The sequence below is a fragment of the Balaenoptera ricei genome, chromosome 3 (assembly GCF_028023285.1).
Source record: "Balaenoptera ricei isolate mBalRic1 chromosome 3, mBalRic1.hap2, whole genome shotgun sequence".
Lineage (NCBI taxonomy): Eukaryota > Metazoa > Chordata > Mammalia > Artiodactyla > Balaenopteridae > Balaenoptera > Balaenoptera ricei.
In genome coordinates this window covers 181,818,382-181,838,021 of record NC_082641.1, presented here as the reverse complement: position 1 = coordinate 181,838,021, position 19,640 = coordinate 181,818,382, and the positions used below count along the sequence as shown (strand labels likewise).

The 19,640-nt window shown below is 57.8% G+C and overlaps 1 protein-coding gene across 1 annotated transcript; it reads left to right on the top strand.

The window, feature by feature from the left end:
- Positions 1–585: 585 nt before the first annotated feature.
- On the top strand, positions 586–19,073 carry PWWP3A (PWWP domain containing 3A, DNA repair factor). The gene is made up of 14 exons (XM_059918954.1): positions 586–720; positions 1,615–1,743; positions 2,321–2,406; positions 3,505–3,575; positions 5,163–5,894; positions 6,849–6,956; positions 8,662–8,732; positions 10,061–10,137; positions 10,571–10,631; positions 12,089–12,164; positions 12,502–12,552; positions 12,979–13,415; positions 14,597–14,685; positions 17,612–19,073. The coding sequence occupies exons 2-14, from the start codon at positions 1,687–1,689 to the stop codon at positions 17,664–17,666; spliced, it is 1,971 nt and encodes a 656-aa protein (XP_059774937.1). The 5' UTR covers positions 586–720; positions 1,615–1,686; the 3' UTR covers positions 17,667–19,073.
- The last annotated feature ends 567 nt before the right edge of the window (positions 19,074–19,640 follow it).

The following is a 19,640-nucleotide window of genomic DNA, read 5'->3' as shown; positions in this document are numbered from 1 at the left end:
AGGGGACACACTCGCGTGTGCGGCCGTCCGTGGGGTCGCCACTTCGCACACCTGAACCCCACACTGTGTCTTCACACCGACCCCACGGCGACCACCGCACTGACGTGGCCGGCGCGGGGTCGGCAGGGTACCTGCTTCCTGGGTCATCGCCCACACAAGTGGGTCATGTGTGAAACGCACGACCACCCCTCTGGTGGGCGCGGGTCGGAACCGCCGCGACGCCTCACCTCTGGCGCCTCAGGCCGTGGAAGGTTCTGGAAGGCTCTCGAGGCTTTCCTCAGGGCCTCGGCGGGGAGGGGCCTCGAGGGCCGCGCGGGCCTGACAGGCGCAGTAAGGAGGCGGCGGGCGCCCGGGCCGGAAGATGGAGGTCGCCGCCGTCGCCGCCCACCTCGAGCCCGCACGCCCGCCCTCGCCCTTCAGTCAGCCTGGCGCGCGCTCGCCTGTCAGTCTGCGAGCAGCCGGGCGGAAGGGGCGGGGCCGTGGCGCGAACGCGGGCTCCCCATTGGTCGGAGGCGGGGGCGGGGCTTGGCACAGCCGCCAGGCTGGCCCCGCCCCCGGCCCGCGGGAGCGGCGGCGGCGGCGGTGGCGGCGGAGGTGGTGAGCGCGGGCGCGGACGGCTGCGCCTGGGGCGGCGCGGGTGCAACCGCCGTTGGACCGCCGCGGCCACCTCGCCCTCCGCGCTGGGCTCGGGGACGCCGTGCTGGGGAGGCGGGGCGCCCGGTGAGCCCGGCGGGCTGCGCCCCTCGGGTCGGCTGGGCGGGGGCTGAGGCGGCGCGGCCGGGCCTGGGGGAGGGGTGAACCCCGAAAGAGGCTCCCCAGGGCGGTAACCCGCCCTCCCGCGGGAGCCTCCGTCTCTGTTCATTGAACCCCTTTGCTCTCTGAACCCCTTTTCTCCCTGGACCCCACTTCTGCATCCTGAACCCCCATCTCTGCTCCCCGAACCCCTACCTCTGCTCCCTGAAGCCCCTCGTTTGCTGCCTGAACCCCTATCTCTGCTGCCTGAAGCCCCACCTCTGCCCCCTGAAGCCCCCATCTTCTGCTAACTGGACCCACCCTCTCCTGCCGGGGTGAACCCCTCTTTGCACAAACGAACCCCCCCCCCACACGTCCTTTTTTCTTTACTGTCACCGCCAGACCAGCCTTCCCCATTGATGTAATCAACCGTCTGCAGCTGTCCAGTCCTTTCAGGGACACGGCAGCCAAAAGAGCAGTCGTGTTCCTCTGATTTTATTTTTTTGCGCTGTGGTCAACTGTTAACTCCCCAAACATGGGAGGGTTGTAAGCTTTGATTGTTTTTAAGCTTTGAATGTTTACAACGCCTCTCCTGCCGACGTTGGAGGCAGGCTGATTTATTCAGGAGCCTTTTAAAAATAATCTAGACGGGACCTTTGGGAGGGACTTTGGCTGTATTTTATTTATGAAAATCATCCAGGCGCCTCCCTAGGCACTGAGGCCGGTCACTTCTTTTTGGCATTGAGCCAACTCAGTGCAGGATGATGGAATTGAACCATCTCCTTGAGGATCAGCCCCGCTAACCTTTGCCCTTGAGGGTTGTGTCTGCGTTGAAATGGGAAGCAAACGATGTTATAAACCACCGTGCAAATTTTGTTGCAGGGCACATCGCGTCAGACCTTCAAGTACTTTGTTTGTGCCAAATCATTACTGCTTACCACATGAGTCTAAATCATGACGGATGCCAAGTATGTCCTCTGCAGATGGAAAAGGCGATTATGGCCTGCAAAGGTGACAGCTATTCTTCTGTAATTTCAGGAATTTGAAATGACTTTCGGGTGACAAGTAAAATCTTTATCAGGAGATATCTAGGAGTTGCTTCAGCGAAATAATTGAGTCTGAACAGTTGGCGCTCCTCTCCGTTGGCACCGATTCTCCCTCCTTCCCCGTCTAATGGGGATTTGGTCGAGTGCTTACAAGGTTATGCTTCCGGAAGTGTCTTTTTTTTTTTCCTCACACTGGGGAAAAAAAAAAATTTAACAGAGTCAGCTATAAAAAGGCATGTAAGGCTGTAACTCAAGGAAATAGCTGGCCGGGAGCCCTGATAGTAAATAACGGGAGTATCTCGGGGAGACTTCCCAGCAGCGTTGTGGGAAGAGGGCCAGATAAAACCCTGGTTCTGGTCTGGGTCTGCTGCTGCACCTTGTGCCTCAGTTTCCCCGCCTCTGGAGTCCTTTGCTCCTTTAAGAATCATCTGTTGCATTTGTATTTATGGGTCGCCACGGCTTCTTACATTGTGTTAGCTGTTTGTTGTGTCTAAGTAACAAGGTTTTTTTTTCTTTCTTCTTCTTTTTTTTTCCTAATGTAGGTCTTGGCCAGAACTGAGAAGTCAGCCAAAAATAAGAGAAAAAAGGGATTTTTTCTAGACGTTCAGATACTTTCCCTAGACAAAAAGTTAAGTGTTGTGTTTTTGTGATATTATCTTTTTTCCATATGAGATTTCTGATACTACCATTCCCTCCCCCAAAAAGTGAAGAGCACTCTTAAGGGCTTCTTATCTTTTTAGTTATAAATGGGATCAAAATAACCCAAAGCGGAAAACAACTGATTTTATTTCACGTAAGTTTGGAAATTGAAGATGTATACGAGGTACTGATGTCCAGAGAGATCAGTACAAAAATGGAACGAATTTAAATTAAACGCGAGGTAAACGCTCATTGGGGTTCAAGTAGGGCTGTTTCCTTCCCACAGATGTATTTGTGTGTCTTTTTTTCAGAAACTTGTGTGACAGCCCCCTGAGTTTTGGGATATTTGATGTTTGAGCCTGTGCCTCTGATAAACTGTCGTTTAGCATTCAGAAGGCAAACGCACGGGTGTGGGGAAGCACGTTATGTTGTGTTCTTGATCGTCCGTCCGTGGTGGAAGGACGTAGATGACCGGGAATGATTAAAATGCCCAGGTCATGTGTGTCTGATGGGAGAATTCCCAATTCTAAATAGAGAATGAAACCAAGTCAGCTCCTGCTCCCGCCTCCCCACGTCCCCGCGTCCCCATCCCTCTTTCTTCAGAGCCGCTCCTAAGCCTGCTTAGTCCACAGCTCACACTTTCCCCGAGGCTGGGAAGGTAATTGAATACTCGAGTTTGAAAGGAAAGCGCATCCTTTTAAACTAAAACACACCTGCTGGGCCGTAAACAGCTTTTAGTGACATTATCCTCTACTCTGAAAATCTAACAAAGGAGTTATTTGTGCAGTTGAAAGTGGGATTTGCCACATAAAAGCCACAATTTGAATTCATTTTTGCTCTTAAATCCAGCCAACCTTTTCTGTCTTAAAAGGGGAAAGGAAAAAACAAAACCAAAAACATTCACCAGGGTCCTTGCTGCCTCTCACCTCAGGTGCATGAATTCCCAGTTGGCCGTGACTTTTGGTTTGAGTGGAAGGGTGCAAAGGAAGAAAATGAATCTAATTCTTTTGTCGTCTAAAGCAAAACATGTTTGAAACGTCTTGGTGGCATGGCTGGTGGCGTATAACGGCCGTTCCTGTCCCTGCAGAATTAAGGTGAAAAGCACGGGAGCCCAGATCCTGAAGAAGTCTCACATTGAAGGCATTGCTTCCTCGTTAGGTAAGACCATGTTTTTGAGTAACTGTGAGGTTTTAATAAAGTAAGAGGCAGTTTGGGAGAAGATGGAGACTCAGGTCTGCAAAGCGACCCTGTTCAGGGTTTTCCCCTTCATACAAGGGAACGTGATTTCCCTGAGCTGGAGGAGATGGGTCTGCTTTCTTCACCCTTTCTAGAATTTGCCCCTCGAGCCCGTCCTGTTCTTGACTCCTAGGATGGCCAGTGGTGGCATCAGGGTCCACAGGCCACATCCGCGGCCCTGCAGGCCATGCAGAAGGGGCGCACCTCCCTGAAGAAAGGGGGAGAGGCTTTTCCTCTTTTTATGTGTTTTGCTTATCGCGTAGCAAGACTGAGGTGGTTCTGTTGCTGGTCTGGCCTCCGCCCAAGGTCTGAGAAGCAGTTGGATGTGTATTTAAATTCTATCACTGAGCCCAGGGGAGTAAAAAGGGTGTGACCGGCACCAGCCTTGCTGCCAGGGTGTCGGTGTCCGCGGGCTGTCGGGGCGGGGGGCGGTGCGAGGCGGGCTGGAAGTGGAGCCCAGACTCCGGCCTCCTTGCGTCTCGTCGTAGGTCAGACAGACTTGGCCTGAGCCCGGCCCAGCTCTGCCCACGGTGCACACACCCCCTAGGAGACCGACCGGGCGCCGGCCTAGGCGCGCCCTTCCACAGGCCCAGACGCGGAAGCGTTCTCCCTGCTCAGACTGGGAGTGCTTACTTCACGTGCAGAGAGCTTTCTGTCCTGTGTAAAGGTTGCCCAGGGTATCTTCCAGCGGTAACTGTGACGTAGGGTCCATTTTCCTGCGTCTCTGGGGAAACTGCTCTCGTTCAGAGCATGATGCCCGCCTCGGGCGGCAGCGACCAGCACCTCTCGGACGCCGTGACTGTTCGTGCAGCCCGTGTTGGGGGGCCGCTTGCTTGTGGGCGCCTTTACCGTTAGACGGGTAAACACTGTGTTGATGGAGGCATCATTTATGCCTGCTGAGCTGTGGCGTCGCCTCCGTCCCCTCGTTCAGATAAGAGCACGGCACCTGCGCGTCGGAGTGAACGAGGAAAGCTGTTGCAGCGGGGAGGTCAGGCTGAAGTTTCCAGGCCCCTGGTGCCACTCGCTGGCTTGGAAATGCCCTTGCAGAGAAGTGTGGGCGATTTACCGGCCCACGAGGAGCCTCTTAGTCGTCTGTTTGTCACCCCCACCCCAGAGTACACTGCCCGCAGAGTTCTTTATTTAGTTGGTGTGGGTTTCTGCTGACCCTGATTGAATTTGAAACCGTGAGGCTGAGAGAGGATTGGAGAAACATCTGAATACGTTTTGCCGGGCGGCATTGTTTTGTAACCTGGAGGAATGTATCTTTGTAACCCAATCAGGGGAGGGTCAGTCAGTTTGCTTTTGGGAAAGGGAAGCCTTGCAGCCCTGAACTGTTTTTTTTGTCGTCCGGGTCCCTCCTTTGGGAAGATGTAGGTGAGAAGCGTCAGCCTCCCTTCAGGTGCCGAGACCAGCGGTCCCAGTGAGACGCCCCAGCCGGTGGAGCACCGCTCGGGTGCCGGTGCCGGCTGTCTGCCCATCACCAGGCTTTGTTCCTTTTCTGTCCTTCAGCCTTGCAGAACGAGGTTGCTGCCGCGCCCCTGGAGGAGTTGGCCTACAGGCGGTCGCTCCGCGTGGCTCTGGATGTTTTGAATGAGAGAACCCGTCCGTGTCAAGAAAGCTCTTCCGGGGAAGAGAGGACCACTCGGTCTCTGAGAGTGAAGCCCACGGAACCGGCCTCCTCGCTCTGCGACCCCAGCCCTTCGCCTTTGCTCCACGAAGACGCGTCCGGCAGTCCTGGGCACACGAGGAGGGAACGTGCGCCCCAGAGGCTGTCCGGCCCGCCCGCTCGCGAGGAGGACCCCGGGTGCAGAGTGGACCACAAGAAGGGGCTCGGGAGAAGCGGAGGCCTGCGCGCCCCAGCCGTCTCCTTGGCCGGCAGTGGTGCTCAGGACGGACGGGGATCCAGAAAACACCGGGCAAACCGGACGGTGAACCGGACAACGACCCTGAGTAAACGGGAGAGGAACCTGGCACGGGGGCCCAGGTGGGGTCAGGAAGCGCCTCCGTCCTCAGAGGGAGCCGGGGAGGAAGAGAGTGAGACGGGGGCCAGCCCGGCAGCCCTGCGCTCGCCTCCCGGAGGCGGGGCCGAAGGTCCTCCGGGCGGCCCCAGTGCCCGTGGCCACCCTGCCCAGCACCTGTGCCCGGACGGCGGCCAGAGGCCGGGGCCCCGCTTGGCTCCGCGCAGCCCCACTCAGCTCGGCCCCGCAGAGGAGACCAGAGACGCCCGGCTCCTGGAGGGAGGTAAAAGCCCCGGAGAGGACGAGTCGTGTGCCGGGGAGGGGGCGGCGTCTGCTTCTCCCGTGGCCCATCCGGAGCCAGGCACCCGTGTATTTTTAACTAGATTCTGAATGAGATTGTTACCAAGATAGATCCCGAGCAGAGATGTCCTAAGTCCTTTTCGTCTGTCTCTCCCACTGGGCTATAATTACCTCAACTGCTCCCAAATACTTGTGTGTTTTTATTTTTGTTTTGAAGCGGAGGGAGGGAGTGGAGGGGCGCGGGGCGGAAGCATGTGGCTGTGATAACGCTGCATCTGCTCCCCGAGGATTAATTCCTTTCTTCTTCCCGTCGCAGAAGCCATGATGCACTCCCGTTAAATTGGCAGGAATCTCAGAAGTGATTAACTCACTTAAAAGGCTCCTGACTTTTTAAGGATTCCCGTGTCATGTATTTCTGTGTGGCTGCAGCCAGGCGCTATGATTCCGTCCGTTTGGACGTTGTAGCATCCCACTTAGTTTTGAAACGCTAATTTGGAAATCCAGTTCTGCGCGGCTGGTACCTTGCGCTCTGCCTGCCCCGCAGTCTCTCCTGGGTTTCTGCCTTTCTTCGGCCCCTGAAAGGGGCCCTCTCCCTGGCGCCGGGGGCGCGGGGATGGTTTCCCAAGGGGCCTGGCCCCAGGGCCGCCCCCTCCCCGCGTGTCCGAGGGCGCCTGCGTGAAGGGACAAGCCGCACGCGAGGACCCCTTGCCCAGTTCCTCCACCTTCCGTGCTTGCGCTCGCGGTCTCTCCTGCCCTCCTTTTCTCTCTTATTCTGTTGAACGTGCTTTAACCGACGTGCCCTGACTGAGCGAGGCCGCGGGGAAGTCTGCGTCGCGGCAGCTTTGCTCTCTGCGCCGATGCCCACGTATCAGGAGATGTTCCTGGGGTGAGTCCCTAGGACCGTGACGGGGGAAGTCTGATCTACCCTTGTTGGCAGCCCGTCCACCTTCTGAAGAGTCAGTGGAGTTGAACGCCGTGAACGCTCTCCTGGCAGAAGACGAGGAGGAGGAGGACGAGGAGCCCCCGAGAATCCTCCTGTACCACGGTAAGCGAGTGGCGCCTTCCTGGGGGGAGGCCTGCGGCGCCCGACGTCCGGGGAAGGTCTCTCGCTGCGCTGCCTGGGTTTCGTCCTGAGCCGAGGGCTTACGGAGAGGGAGTCCGGGGTCCGCTGTCCAGGACAACCACATGAGGGGGGGCTCCCTGGGGCGCGACAGCCCAGCCTCCCTGCTGTCGCCTCAGAGGGGACGGAGGAGGGCAGCCGAGTGAATAGATGGGCTCTGTCGCCACCGCTTGGGTGCGGCCTGGCGCTGCCTCGCAGCCTTCCCGGATGGCGTCCCGAGAAGCAGGGGCTCGGCGCCCCCACGTGTGCACAGTGCCCGCGCCCCCGGGCACAGGTCAGCTGCCCCTGTCCTCCCCGGAAGGGGGTCAGACACAGGCCCAAAGGTCAGAACCGGCCAGGAACGGAAAGCTAGTTTGCTTTCAACTGAATAATCGCGGACCGGTTTCAGTATTAGACTCGGCCGTTAACCGTTAGTCTTAACGTGGTCTGGGGGTGGTTTTGGTTTGGGTTTTGGATCTTTTTATTGTGAAACATTTACGCGTTCACAGGCTGCAGCGCGAGCAGCACGGGAGGCCTGGGGGCTTCTGCACGGCCGGGGGCTGGCCTGGAGCCCCCCCCCCCGTCCCCCGTCGTCCCCACGCAGCAGGCTCCCTGCCCTTTCTGTGTAAGCGAGTCTCGGGCGTTTCCCGCGGGCTCTGCCGATTGTTCCTGGTGGCGGCTGGTTACTATGGTGTCTGGATGCTTCCGCCTGGGCTGCAGTGCCTGGGCTCCTGGGGAGTCACTGGGGTCAGCTCCCCGCGGGCTCGCTGGGCGCAGGGGGGCCGCCGTGCCTTCTTGCAGAGGGCGTTTCCGTCCCTGTCGCCCCACAGGGGTCAGTTACAGCCCCAGAAACCCGGGTGTTGGCTCTTTTCTCCCGGTTTTGTCTTCCATTTGGTTTTGGTTTGCTGGTGTTTTGGCGGGCCGGCCCGGGTTGGCTGTCTGCACCCGTGACCCGTCGTCCTGGGGGCCACGACGCTCCTCTCGCGGGTGACCAGCGCTCCGCGTGTGCCCCAGGCGGCTCCCTGTCCCCCAGGTCCCCTTTCTCTCACAGCCCTTCCTCCTGTCAGGCACCGCAGTGTGGCCGGTTTTTGAATGTTTGAGTTATTTACACATTCTGGAACTTTTTTGGTTGAGGATGCAGTTAAATTTTGTTGAGAAGTTACTTGCAGTTATCTTACGATTGTTTGAATAGTTCTCTTTTTTTTAACACTTTAAAGCCCCCAGTTTCCCAGACAGATGAGCTTCTCAGAAATTCAGTCCCCGTATGGGGTCTTCATTGTGTGCTGTGGTCTCCTTTCTGTTTATGTGCCATGCTCTTCAAAAAGTGCTTTATTCTGGAGTAACCTGAGGCTTACAGAGCAGTTGCAGAGGTGGCACCGAGCCCCCGCCTGCCCCCGTCCCCACGAGCACGGCGCACGGTCACTGCTAGGAAACCAGCTGTCACCCTGGCCGCGCTTGTGGTCGGCATTTGGGTTCCAGGGGCAGGACTTACAAACCTGCCCCTCAGACTCTCGGGTCTGTTAGGGGAACTATGTCAACACTGGGCTTAAACAATGTCTCCGTGGTTGCGTTTTCTCCAACAGCTGCTTTTGGTGCCCGTTATGGATCTAACTTGTCTCTTTTTGTTTTCCTTTCTTTCTTTCAATTCTAGAACCACGTTCGTTTGAAGTAGGAATGCTAGTCTGGCTTAAATACCAAAAATACCCCTTCTGGCCCGCAGTGGTAAGAATTCTCCTCCACCCCCTGCTCGCTCAGTTGGTCCCCCGAGCCTGAGGTCCAGCGTCCTCCATTCTTGACGCCGGGACCCGGGCAGGTGGTCCACTGTTCTGGTGTTACTGGGGAAACGCTGGGTCCGTGAGCATCGACGTGGACGCGTTTACCTAAGGAAAGGGGGTCTCAGCCTTCTGGCACAAAGGATTGTGAGGCTTATAGGTCAGGTTTTTATCAAGCAGGCTTAGAAAGCCTGCCTCCAAAAAACGCCCATGGTTTGCTCATTTAAAATATTCTACATTTCAGCTTTTTCGTGTGCAGATTAGGGTGGGCATTCGTTGCACAGCAGGTGTTTGAGGTCCTGGCCGCGCCCCCAGTGCAGCGGACGCCCTTAAGTGTGGCTGACGTCCTGGCTGTGCCTCCTCCGCCTGCTTGGACGGTGCCCATGGTCAGTTGGAGAATTTGTGAGGCAGGGGCACCACCCGGTTGCCCTCGCCCCTGCCATTTCCACCTGAATTTCCCCCCCTTTGTCCTCTTCTGGCAGGGGCAGGGTTCTGATGGTTCTAGCTGTAGTTCTTTAACTTTTAGGAAGAGGCAGTGGTGTGTAAATCCTAAAGATAGCTGCCACAGTGGAGCGGCTTTTGTTGTCGCGATGAGTCTGAGCTCATCCGGGTCAGCACGGCCTCCTGGCACGTGACTGACCGTCCCAGGAAGGACAGAATGAAATCTGTGCGGCATCTGTAGACAGAGCGCAGACGTGCAGGTGAACCGGGGTTGCCGTGCAGCTCCGTGGCAGGGTTTGAGGGGCTAATTATCGGGGACCCTCACTTCCCGAGGTTCCCGTGTCCTCCTGCGGTTGGCAGCCTTCTCCCCGCCTCTCCGCTTTCCCCAGTTCCCGGGGGCCCTGCTGCTTCATGGGTGCCAGCGGCGCAGATACCCGTGGCGTGCGGGCTCCATCCTCACCCACGGCGCTGGTGATGCCGAGAGGGGCCCCTCTGGGGTCCACAGCCTGCCGCCTCGCGCCTGACATCTGCTGGGCCTGGCCGGGCCTCCCCGAGCTCGCTTTGCCTGTCCCCCAGAATGAGGAGGATCGCGCCCTGAGTCGGGCGGAAGTGCTGAAGGCAGCGGCCATGAGTCCTCTTGTTGTAGAGCCCCGGCTCTGCTCAGTCGGAACAGCACTGAGGGCCACGCGGCGCTTTCTGAGCGTTTCCCGGTGTCGGCTGTCAGCCCGAGCCGGCTGCGTTCCTTGTCACATGCTTGACGAGGTGACATCAGGAAAGTGTCGAAAACCCACGACCTTCTGGGTCCTTGACACCTGGTTTTCTTGGATCTGCCAACAGGTCAAAAGTGTCAGGCGAAGAGATAAGAAAGCGAGTGTGCTTTTCATTGAAGGAAACATGAACCCCAAAGGCAGAGGGTAAACCCACTGTTCTCTGCTCTTGCTGAGTGCTTCTGGGTGGAGGCTGGCGAACGGGGCCGGGGTGGGGTTCAGGGATGCGGCCAGATGGTTGGGTTTTCCAGACTGCTTGCCGGCTTCCAGAGTCAGCCCTGCCGGACACTCCTTGGGCCCCCATTTCCCACAAACTGCAGCGGAGTTGGCTCCCTGCAGGGGCTGTGAGCAACCCCCTGCCCAGTCACCCCCCTCCGCTCAGTCCTCCACTGGGGGCAGAAGCACCGTCTTCCCGGAGCCGGCCTGGAAGCATGGGCACACCTGGGCCCAGCTCCGAGGGGCTCCCTCCTCCACCCACGAGCCTGCGCTGGCAGAGGCCCCACGCTTTCCCAGAGGAAGGGCGCTTTTAGGTCGCGGGATGGGGCTGGCTCCCGTGAACCTCTGCTCTCTCTGCTTCCAGCATCACGGTGTCTCTCCGGCGATTGAAGCACTTTGATTGTAAAGAAAAGCAGGCGCTTCTGGTACGTGGATGGTTGTTTGCGCTGCTTTGAAGGGCTGGCTTGGTGGCTGGTAACGGTGTCCTCCACCACGAGGCCCTTCAGACAGCGGTAGTTGTGGGAGTGACGCCTGGCCCCGGCTGCTCCGCTGGGGGTCACTGCCCCTGGGGCGGCTGCTGGCCGTTCCCCACTGCGCAGGTTTGGCGTGGAGGACAGGGCGCCCTGCGCAGAGGGGAGGTGGGAGAGCCCAGGGCCAAGGCCCACAACTTGCGGCTGCATCTGAGCCGCCGCCGGGAAGAGCACTGTAGACCCCGAGGCCGTGAGCCTGAGCACCACGTACGTCAGGGAGCATCATCGCCGTGGCCCTGTGACCGGCCCAGCCCATGAGTCCCCAGGAGCTAGTCCACACAGGGTGCTGTCTGTTAACTCTGAAACACCCACCACTTCGTTGTCCCAACTTTCAAAAACACAGACTGTGACTGGGTCGGGCAGTGGGGCCCATGAGCCCCGCTCCGACGCGGGTGTCTTCTTGGCCCCCGGTCAGCGGGTTCTGGGCTCTGCGTGGGGTGACGCCTTCCCGTGTGGGAAGCAGCATCTGAGCTGGTTCCCCGGGTGAGTGGGATGCGGTGGGGCTGTCAGGGCATCTCCTGCCGACCAGCTGTTCTCTGAGGGCAGCAGGCCACGGGCCTCAAGTGCGGGCGCTGCTCGGAAGGTCGGCACCCACGCTGGACCCAGCCTTGGGCTCTTGGGACCGGAGGGCGGGGGCAGAGGGGAGGGGGGAATCGAGTTTGAGATTCGTGTGCCTCAAATACCTGAGGAATGGGTTTTATCGCAAGGATGCCCGGGTTCAAGAAGATGGCGTGCAGGCTTCGCGAGACCCGGATGCCTGGGCATGTCCCCTGGAAATGGGCCGTGGGAGCTCGGGGCACGTGCCGGCGACACCCTGCTGTCCCAGGTGCTGCTCAGCGAGCCTGGCCGCGGCCCAAGCGCCCTCCGCCTCTGGAGCTGCCCGCCCCTCCCAGCACACACCTGTGGGTCTCAGGCTGGTCTCGCTGGTCATCCCAGCTCAGGGGTTCTCCCTGGGGGTGACGGCCTTGGGTTGCTGTGAGGATCACACGCCAGGGGTCCCTCCCCCGGGGCAGCACTTCTTCCCACTGACCGTGTACAGTTGAGGGCCACGGGCCCAGAGGTGTCTCCCACGGGGTTCATCTCCTGCAGCCTCACGTCTTGTCCATCTGATGGCCCGTCAGCTGCCCTGCGGTGGGTTTTCGCCTTCCTGCTCTCAGGGTGTGTGGTGTCTCTCTCGGCCCCGAGGGCTCGGCTCACAGGGGACCGTTTTCTGAGCAGCCCTGGCCCCAGACATGCCTCGCAGGGAGCCCTGTGCGGGGGCGTCTGCAGGCCCCTTCCTGGACGAGGGGACTGAGGACGCGGGGCCTCGGAGGTGCTCCCGGCTGACGCCCGCCGTCTGGGTCTTGTTGCAGGACGAGGCCAAGGAGGACTTCGACCAGGCCATCGGCTGGTGCGTCTCCCTCATCACCGACTACAGGGTCCGGCTTGGTACGTGGGGCTCCGGCGCCCCTGCACGAAGTGACGGGGGGCAGCAGTGCGGGGCCTTCCCTGAGGGCCCCCGAGGGTGGAGGGTGGCCCGGTCCCCATAGCTGTCTGGCCCAGCCCCGAGCAGGCTTCTCCCCATCCCAGCGGACAGGCAGGTGCCTGGTGGAGGCTCATCCTGGGTCTGAACAGAACGGTTTCCTTTGAATCCGGGCTGGTTTCCATCCGTCCCAGGTCCGGCCGTGGGGGGTCCTCGGGCTTGAGGTCAGGGCGCACACCAGCTGGACGACCCGGCAGAGTCCAGTCCTGTGTGTGACCTGACTTCCCTTCCGCCCCTGTGCAGGTTGTGGTTCCTTCGCTGGCTCTTTCCTGGAATACTACGCGGCTGATATAAGTAAGTCCGCCCGCAGTTCCTTTAAGGTGGGACCCGCTCTTTTGCCCGTTAGGAGTGGCAGTCTTCTTTGAGCTCTGGAGGGGTGTGTGCGGCGGGCAGCGCGCCCCAAGCCTGAGGCCTACGGTCCAGCCATGCCTGGGTCCACGGGGTCCCCTCGCTTCCCTCTGCTGTGGGGCCGGGAGGGCGGCTGCACACCCACACCTGCCGCCAGTGCCCAGGTCACCCGCCTGGGGCCGGGGCATCTGCGTGGCCCTCTCCCTGCCCTCCTGTCGCTGGCGTCTGCAGGGTTCCGCTGAAGCAGGGTGGAGGGCAGAGCTGGGGCGAAGGGCGGGGGTCCTGTTGGCGGGAGAGCCCTTGGGGACCGTCCCGGCGCAGCCCACGTGGTCGCCGAGGGCGCCCAGTCACGGGGGTGCGCTTCCTCCGCAGGCTCCCCCGTCCGCAAGTCCATCCAGCGGGACGTCCAGGGGACCAGGTTCCCCGCGCTGAGCGGGGTGGGCCCCGAGGAGGCCTCGGCAGGGAGCCCGCGGGGCAGGAGGCCGGCCTGCAGGAAGGTCCTCCCTGACCGCTCGCGGGCCGCCCGGGACCGGGCCAACCAGAAGCTGGTGGAGTACATCGTGAAGGCCCGGGGCGCCGAGAGCCACCTGCGGGCCATCCTGAAGAACAGGAAGCCGTCCAGGTGGTTGAAGACGTTCCTGAGCTCGGGTCAGTACGTGACCTGTGTGGAGACGTACCTGGAGGACGAGGAGCAGCTGGACCTGGTGGTGAAGTACCTGCAGGGGGTGTACCAAGAGGCGGGGAGCAGGCTGCTGGCACGCGGGCACGGGGACGGGATCCGCTTCGTCCTGGATGTGCTTCTGCCCGAGGTGAGCGCCGGCGGGCCCCGCAGCACCCCGGGGTGTTGGGGCCTGGGCGTCGTTCTCCAGAAGCCTTCCCGGGGCGGTGCCGCCTGAGCCGTCCGCGGGCAGGGCCTGAGGCCTGGGGGCCTGAGTCTCCCCGAGGCGCTGTGGGCTGGGCGCTGCGGCCTGGGCCCCTCGGGTGGTCCCTGGCCCAGGGGAAGGGGAGCTTTAGCTTTGCGAACGTGCTTCAGCTGGAGCGCGGGCGGTCGAGGAGCTGGTGCACAGCCCCTCGGCCCTCCTTCAGTTCAGGGAGGACACTGCTGGCTGTGAATGGAACGTGTGGGAAAATGTCACCAGGCTCTAAAGTGTTGAGCTTTATCGTTGTGGAAATTTCAAATATGTTAAGAAAAATTAAGTAGCACCGTGAACCCTCACGTGTCCGTCACCCGCTGGAATAGTGCGGCCTTGCTCCACTTGCACTTCCAGCCCCTCCTTCTGGATTGTTTTTTATCCGTGCGTACTTTCATGTGTGTCTCTAAAAAGGGTGATCCTGCCCCCTGGGGACACTGGGGGACGTCTGGGGTTGTCTGTGGTCGTCACGAGTGGGGGGCTCCTGCCGTCCTGTGGGTGGGGACCAGGACGCCGCTCCACACCCCACAGTCCAGGACGGCCCCTGTGTCAGCCGAGCCGAGGGGAGAGAGACGCTGCTCTGAACCAGAAGAACTCTTTAAAAATAAATAGCTACGATACTATGATTTCACTCCAAAAAAGTGACAGTGATCTTTTGATATCAGGCATCTATTGTGTATTCAGATTACTGCTTTGTGTTTTCTTGTTTTTTTCCTTTTTTTTTCTTTTTTTATGGCCACGTCACTCGGCTTGTGGGATCTTATTAGTTCCCCAACCAGGGATTGAACCCAGGCCTGGCAGTGAAAGCACGGAGTCCTAACCACTGGACCGCCAGGGAAGTCCCCAGGTTCTGCCTTTCTCTGCTTTTGGTGACGTGAACTCTCATCTCATCCAAAAGAGAACGTTGTAGATTTAATTTGGAAACATCAGGAGCAGAGATTTCGTAGACTGTACGAGTGTGAGCTGGGAGGGCTCTGGCGGCCGGGGCGTGGCTGGGCCGCCCGCCCACACGGCCTCCTCCGAGCTCGGTGCGAGCCGCCAGGCCCGGCCTGAGCCTGACGTGCGCTGCCCTCTTGCAGGCCATCATCTGCGCGATTTCCGCGGTGGACGCCGTGGACTACAAGACGGCCGAGGAGAAGTACATACGAGGACCTTCACTCAGCTACCGGTAGGCAGGCCGCGCTGCGTCCTGAAGGGCTTCGTCTCCACGCGCCGGCGGCTGTGGTGGCTGGGCTGAGGGGCCCTGGTCCGAGCTGGCAGAGCTGGGCCCACCGTGCCCTACGTCCTTCATGGGGCTGATGTTTGCCTCCCCGACGTTCTCCCCCGTTGCCTCGATGCCACGGCTATTTGAGGAAACAGCGAGATTAAGCAGCAGCCGCTGCCCGGACGTCCCTGGCTGGCGGGAAGAATGCGGTGATCAAGATGTTCCTCTCACGCTGCTGTGGTTAGCGCCCTGGACTGGCGGTCTGGAGCCCCTAATCCCATCTCTGGGCGGGCTGCCAGGCCTTGCTGGGAGCAGGCGGGGCCGCGTGGCGGTGACAGGCTGAAGAACCAACTAGGGTCTCATGGTGCAGACTCTCCCCAGCCGCGGCGGCTGCCCTGCACGGCCGGTAAAGAGACGGTGCTCCCGGCAGAGTGAGGTCCGGGCGGCCCGTCTCCAGCCGGCACCACCCTCCTGCTCGGGCTGCCGGTCGGAGGGCGTCCTGAGTTTCCCGCAGCCTCCGCCGGCTGCAGGCACCCCGGATGCCTGTGGAGGGCCGTGGGCTGTGCCCCGGCCGCGCCCTGCCGCCTCAGGGACGCGGTCTGAGCGCCGAGCGCTGAGCCCGGTCCCTTGGGCCGGGTGTCAGTCGGGCAGTGGGTCTGTCCCGGTGCGTCCACCTCCCGATTCTTTTCACACCGTAGTTGCGTTTAGGCCCTTGTGCACAAACCATCGAGCCTCGGCACCACGACAGGGTTTGGGTCTCCTCGTGGGGTTCTTAGGCTGCTGTGTTGCGTTTACCTTTGGGTCGTCCCCCTCAGGATCATATTCCTTGTTGATCCTGAGAGGGGCAGCCAGTCAACTAACTGATCATGTAATTTTTTGTTAACAGATAGGCATTTAAAGGACAATTTGATATTTCATCATTTTTTCATTGTAGTTTATTTTTCTTCATTGTGGTGAAGTACCCATAGCGTAAAATTCACCATCTTAACCATTTTAAGCACACAGCTCAGTGGCATTGAGCACATTCACACTGTCAGGCAACCATCCCTACCATCATCTCCAGAACTTTCTCATCTTCCCAAACTGAAACTCGGTCCCCATGAAACACTCACTTCTTTGTTTATGGGGTTTTTTTTGTTTGTTTGTTTTTAATTGAAGTATAATTGATTTACAATATTATGTTACTTTCAGGTGTACAGCAAAGTGACTCAGTTATATGTACACATGTGTGTGTGTCTGTGTTCTTTCTTTTAGATTTTTTTCACTACAGTTTGTTACAAGATACGGAGTATAGTTCCCTGTGCTATATAGTAAATCCTTGATGTTCATCTATTTTATATATACCAGTGTGCATCTATTAATCTCAAACTCCCACTTTATCCCTTCCCACCCTTCCCCTTTGGCAACCGTAAGTTTGTTTATGTCTGTGAGTCTGTGTCAGTTTTGTAAATAAGTTCATTTGTGTCATACTTTAGATTCCACATATAAGTGACATTGTATGGTATTTGTCTTTTTCTGCCTGATTTACTTCACTTAGTATAGGGATTTCCCTGGCGGTCCAGTGGTTAGGAGTTGGTGCTCTCACTGCCGCAGCCAGGTTCCATCCCTGGTTGGGGAACTAAGATCCTGCAAGCCGTGTGGCATGGCCAAAAAAAACTACAGATAATTCACTTAGTATGATAATCTCTAAGTCCATCTGTGTTGATGCAAATGGCATTATTTAGTTCTTTTTTATGGCTGAATGATATTCTATTGTATATGTGTACCACATCTTCTTTATCTATTCATCGATGGACATTTCGGTTGTTTCCATGTCTTGGCTGTTGTGAAGACTGCTGCAATGCACGTTGGGGTGCATGTATCTGTTTTTTTTTTTTAAGATTTTTTTTTTTTTCAAGATTTTTTTGATGTGGACCATTTTTAACGTCTTCATTAAATTTGTTACAATATTGCTTCTGTTTTGCGTTTTGGTTTTTTGGCCATGACGCATGTGGGATTTTAGCTCCCTGACCAGGGACGGAACCCACACCCCCTGCATTGGAAGGTGAAGTCCTAACCACTGGACCGCCAGGGAAGTCCCTATCTTTTCGAATTAGAGTTTTGTCTGGGTATATTCCAGGAGTGGGATTGCTGGATCATATAGTAATTCTGTTTTTACTTTTTTGAGGCATCTCCGTACTGTTTTCCATACTGGATGCACCAACTTAACATTCCCACCAACAGTGCAGGAGGAGGGTTCCCTCTTCTCCACATCCTCTTCAGCATTTGTTATTTGTAGACTTTTTTTTTTTTTTTTAATATTTATTGATTTGGTTGCACCGGGTCTTAGTTGTGGCATGTGAACTCTTAGTTGTGGTATGCATGTGGGATCTAGTTCCCTGACCAGGGATCAGGTGATACCCCCTGCACTGGGAGCACGGAATCTTAACCACTGTGCTACCAGGGAAGTCCCGTTACTTGTAGACTTTATAACGATGGCCATTCCGACCAGTGTGAGGTGATACCTCATTGTAGTTTTGGTTTGCATTTCTCTAATAATTAGTGATGTTGAGCATCTTTTCGTGTGCCTGTTGGCCATCTGTATGTCTTTGGAGAAATTTGGATTTAGGTCTTCTTCCCGTTTTTCGATTGGGTTGTTTGTTTTTTTGTTATTGAGTTGTATGAGCTGTTTGTATATTTTGGAAATCAAGCCCTCTTCAGTTATATCATTTGTAAATATTTTCTCCCAGTTCATAGGTTGATGGTTTCCTTTGCTGTGCAAGAGCTTATAAGTTTGGTTAGGATCCCATTTGTTTATTTTTCTTTGATTTCTCTTGCCTTGGGAGAGGGTTTATGTTTATTAAAACAGAATTGCTGACTAAAACGAAGTGATCTCCTTTTGGTTTTGCAGGGAAAAAGAAATATTTGATACGCAGCTCCTGGAAGAAAGGAGCCGGCGAAGCTGAGGCCGGTGGAGGCAAGGCCCTGCACTCTGGAGCACAGGCGGGCCGTCGGCCTCCCTGACGGCTGCCGCCTCTGTTTTCCTGGCTCTTGTGGAAGGTACAGCTCCTGAAAGGGTTTGAAAGGACAGAGACTTTTTTTTTTTTTTTTTAACTTTACGTCATTACCTGTGACTGTACCGTGTAGGTTCACAGAAGGTGCACGTTTGTGTTTTATGTTGAAAAGCACTGTACCCAACGTTAAACAGGAGCTTTAAAGACTCTGATATGAACGTATGGCTCCCGCAAGATCAATGTATTTTTCCGTTTGTTTCCCTCCTGTGTGTGGCTCCTCTTACGATGGCTCCTGAGTTTGCTGTGCCTCTGTTACGTGTTTTTGAGGCAAACCCGTGTTTGTAAGAGGCAGGACCCGAGACCCGCTGCTTTCCCGTGCTCTAGCATCTTCTGGGACTCATGCAGGAGAGCAGACGGACCGGCAGTCTTTCCAGCCTCTTTCCGCACGGCCCCCATGTGGGTTTCCCCGCCCGGCCTTGTCACCGCGCAGTCAGCTGCCCAGATAGCTGTGACGATCCCACCGGGCTACTGCGCCCGCCCGGCCCGGCCAAGGTCATTGTGTGCACAGCCTGGGCCTGGGCCGTGGGGTTGCAGCCCGGCGCCCGTGGAAACCAGTCCTTTGTCTGGAAGCCCGAAGCACAGATGGGTCCCCCGATGCCTGAGGGTCCCAGGCTCAGGACCCTCCCCCACCACCTTTGGAGAGAGTTGTGTGAAGGCCCGGTCCTTGATGTGGTCACAGAAATTCTGTTCTGGTTTAAAGCCACACACGGTGGATCATTTATTCTAAGCTGACGCGAGGCTGCCTGTGGAAGGAAACAGCCAAGTCCCCACCGTGATGGCTGGGCCGCGGCGTCTGAGCACGGCCAGTCCTCCCCGAAGCCGGCACCGGCCAGCGAGCGGCCGCTGCAGAGGACAGTTGGGGAGAGGTTCTCGCGGGCGCCGGGGACACGGGCCCTGATCCTGACGGGAGGCTGGGTCCCCGCGGGAGGGAGGTGCAGAGATCACTGCGGGGACCTGTGTGTGGTGTCTCTGCTGGTTTTGCTGAAACCTAAGCAGAGGTGCAGACACGGCCCTGGAGGTCCCGCTGAGCTGCCCCCCAGGGCGGTCGGAGGGGCATCCCGTGTGGGCCAGGCTTGGGAGGACGGCCCCGCCAGCATCTCCACCGCGGCCTCGCTCCCTTCTAGAAAGGTCTAGACAGCAAGCCTCCTTGAAGTGGGTCAGGATGGAGAACAGGGTGCTCTTGTGGGTGAGGCATCCACGTGGAATATTCCGTTATTGTGAAGTATTTTTATATATCTGTGTTCTGAGCTCTGGTTGTGGAATTGAACTCTTCAGACTGGAATTAAATGCCATTTTGCAGCCCTGCCTGTTCTTTCCTGGGCCCCACGCGCAGCCCACCTTGGGCACTCGGGCCGGCCACGCTGTCCCCGACGGCTGCTTCTGGAGGCTCCTTCCCCAGCCTGGCTGGGGAGGCGGTTTCCACATCAGCCGAGCAGAGCCGGTGTCTGTCAGGTGTGCCGGGTGCTGACCAGAAGTGCTGGAGGCTTCTGCCTCTCGGCACCCAGCCCCATCCCAGTCCTGCACCCCAGCAGGTGTGTTCAGCTCCTGACTCCCACTGTGTTATGTTTTTGTTCGTCTTGAAACTTTGTCCCAGGGCCACTGGGGCAGGCAGTGCTGGGTGGGCGTCTGTTGATGCCCTAAATTGGTGCTGGGTAGTGGTTACAAAGGCAGAGCCAGCTGACCAAGTGAGGAATGTTCCAGGAGGGGCTGTGAGGTGGCCCTGGCCCCCGGGAAGCCGGCGCACTGGGCTGCTTCTGCATCAAGAAGAGAGACCCAGCACAACACGGGGTGCAGCCGGGGCCCCCACCGGCCGGCCCGTGGCCTCCTGCACCCCCGTCCACCACAGCCCCAGCTTCCCTGCACCCA

What these genes read in the sequence shown, in the direction of transcription:
- PWWP3A (XM_059918954.1), top strand. Translation starts at nt 1,687, where the DNA reads ATGACGGATGCCAAGTATGTCCTCTGCAGATGGAAAAGGCGATTATGG. An exon ending in AAGAAAAGCAGGCGCTTCTG is followed by an intron (nt 10,632 to 12,088) that starts GTACGTGGATGG and finishes GTCTTGTTGCAG; the next exon opens with GACGAGGCCAAGGAGGACTT. An exon ending in CGACTACAGGGTCCGGCTTG is followed by an intron (nt 12,165 to 12,501) that starts GTACGTGGGGCT and finishes GCCCCTGTGCAG; the next exon opens with GTTGTGGTTCCTTCGCTGGC.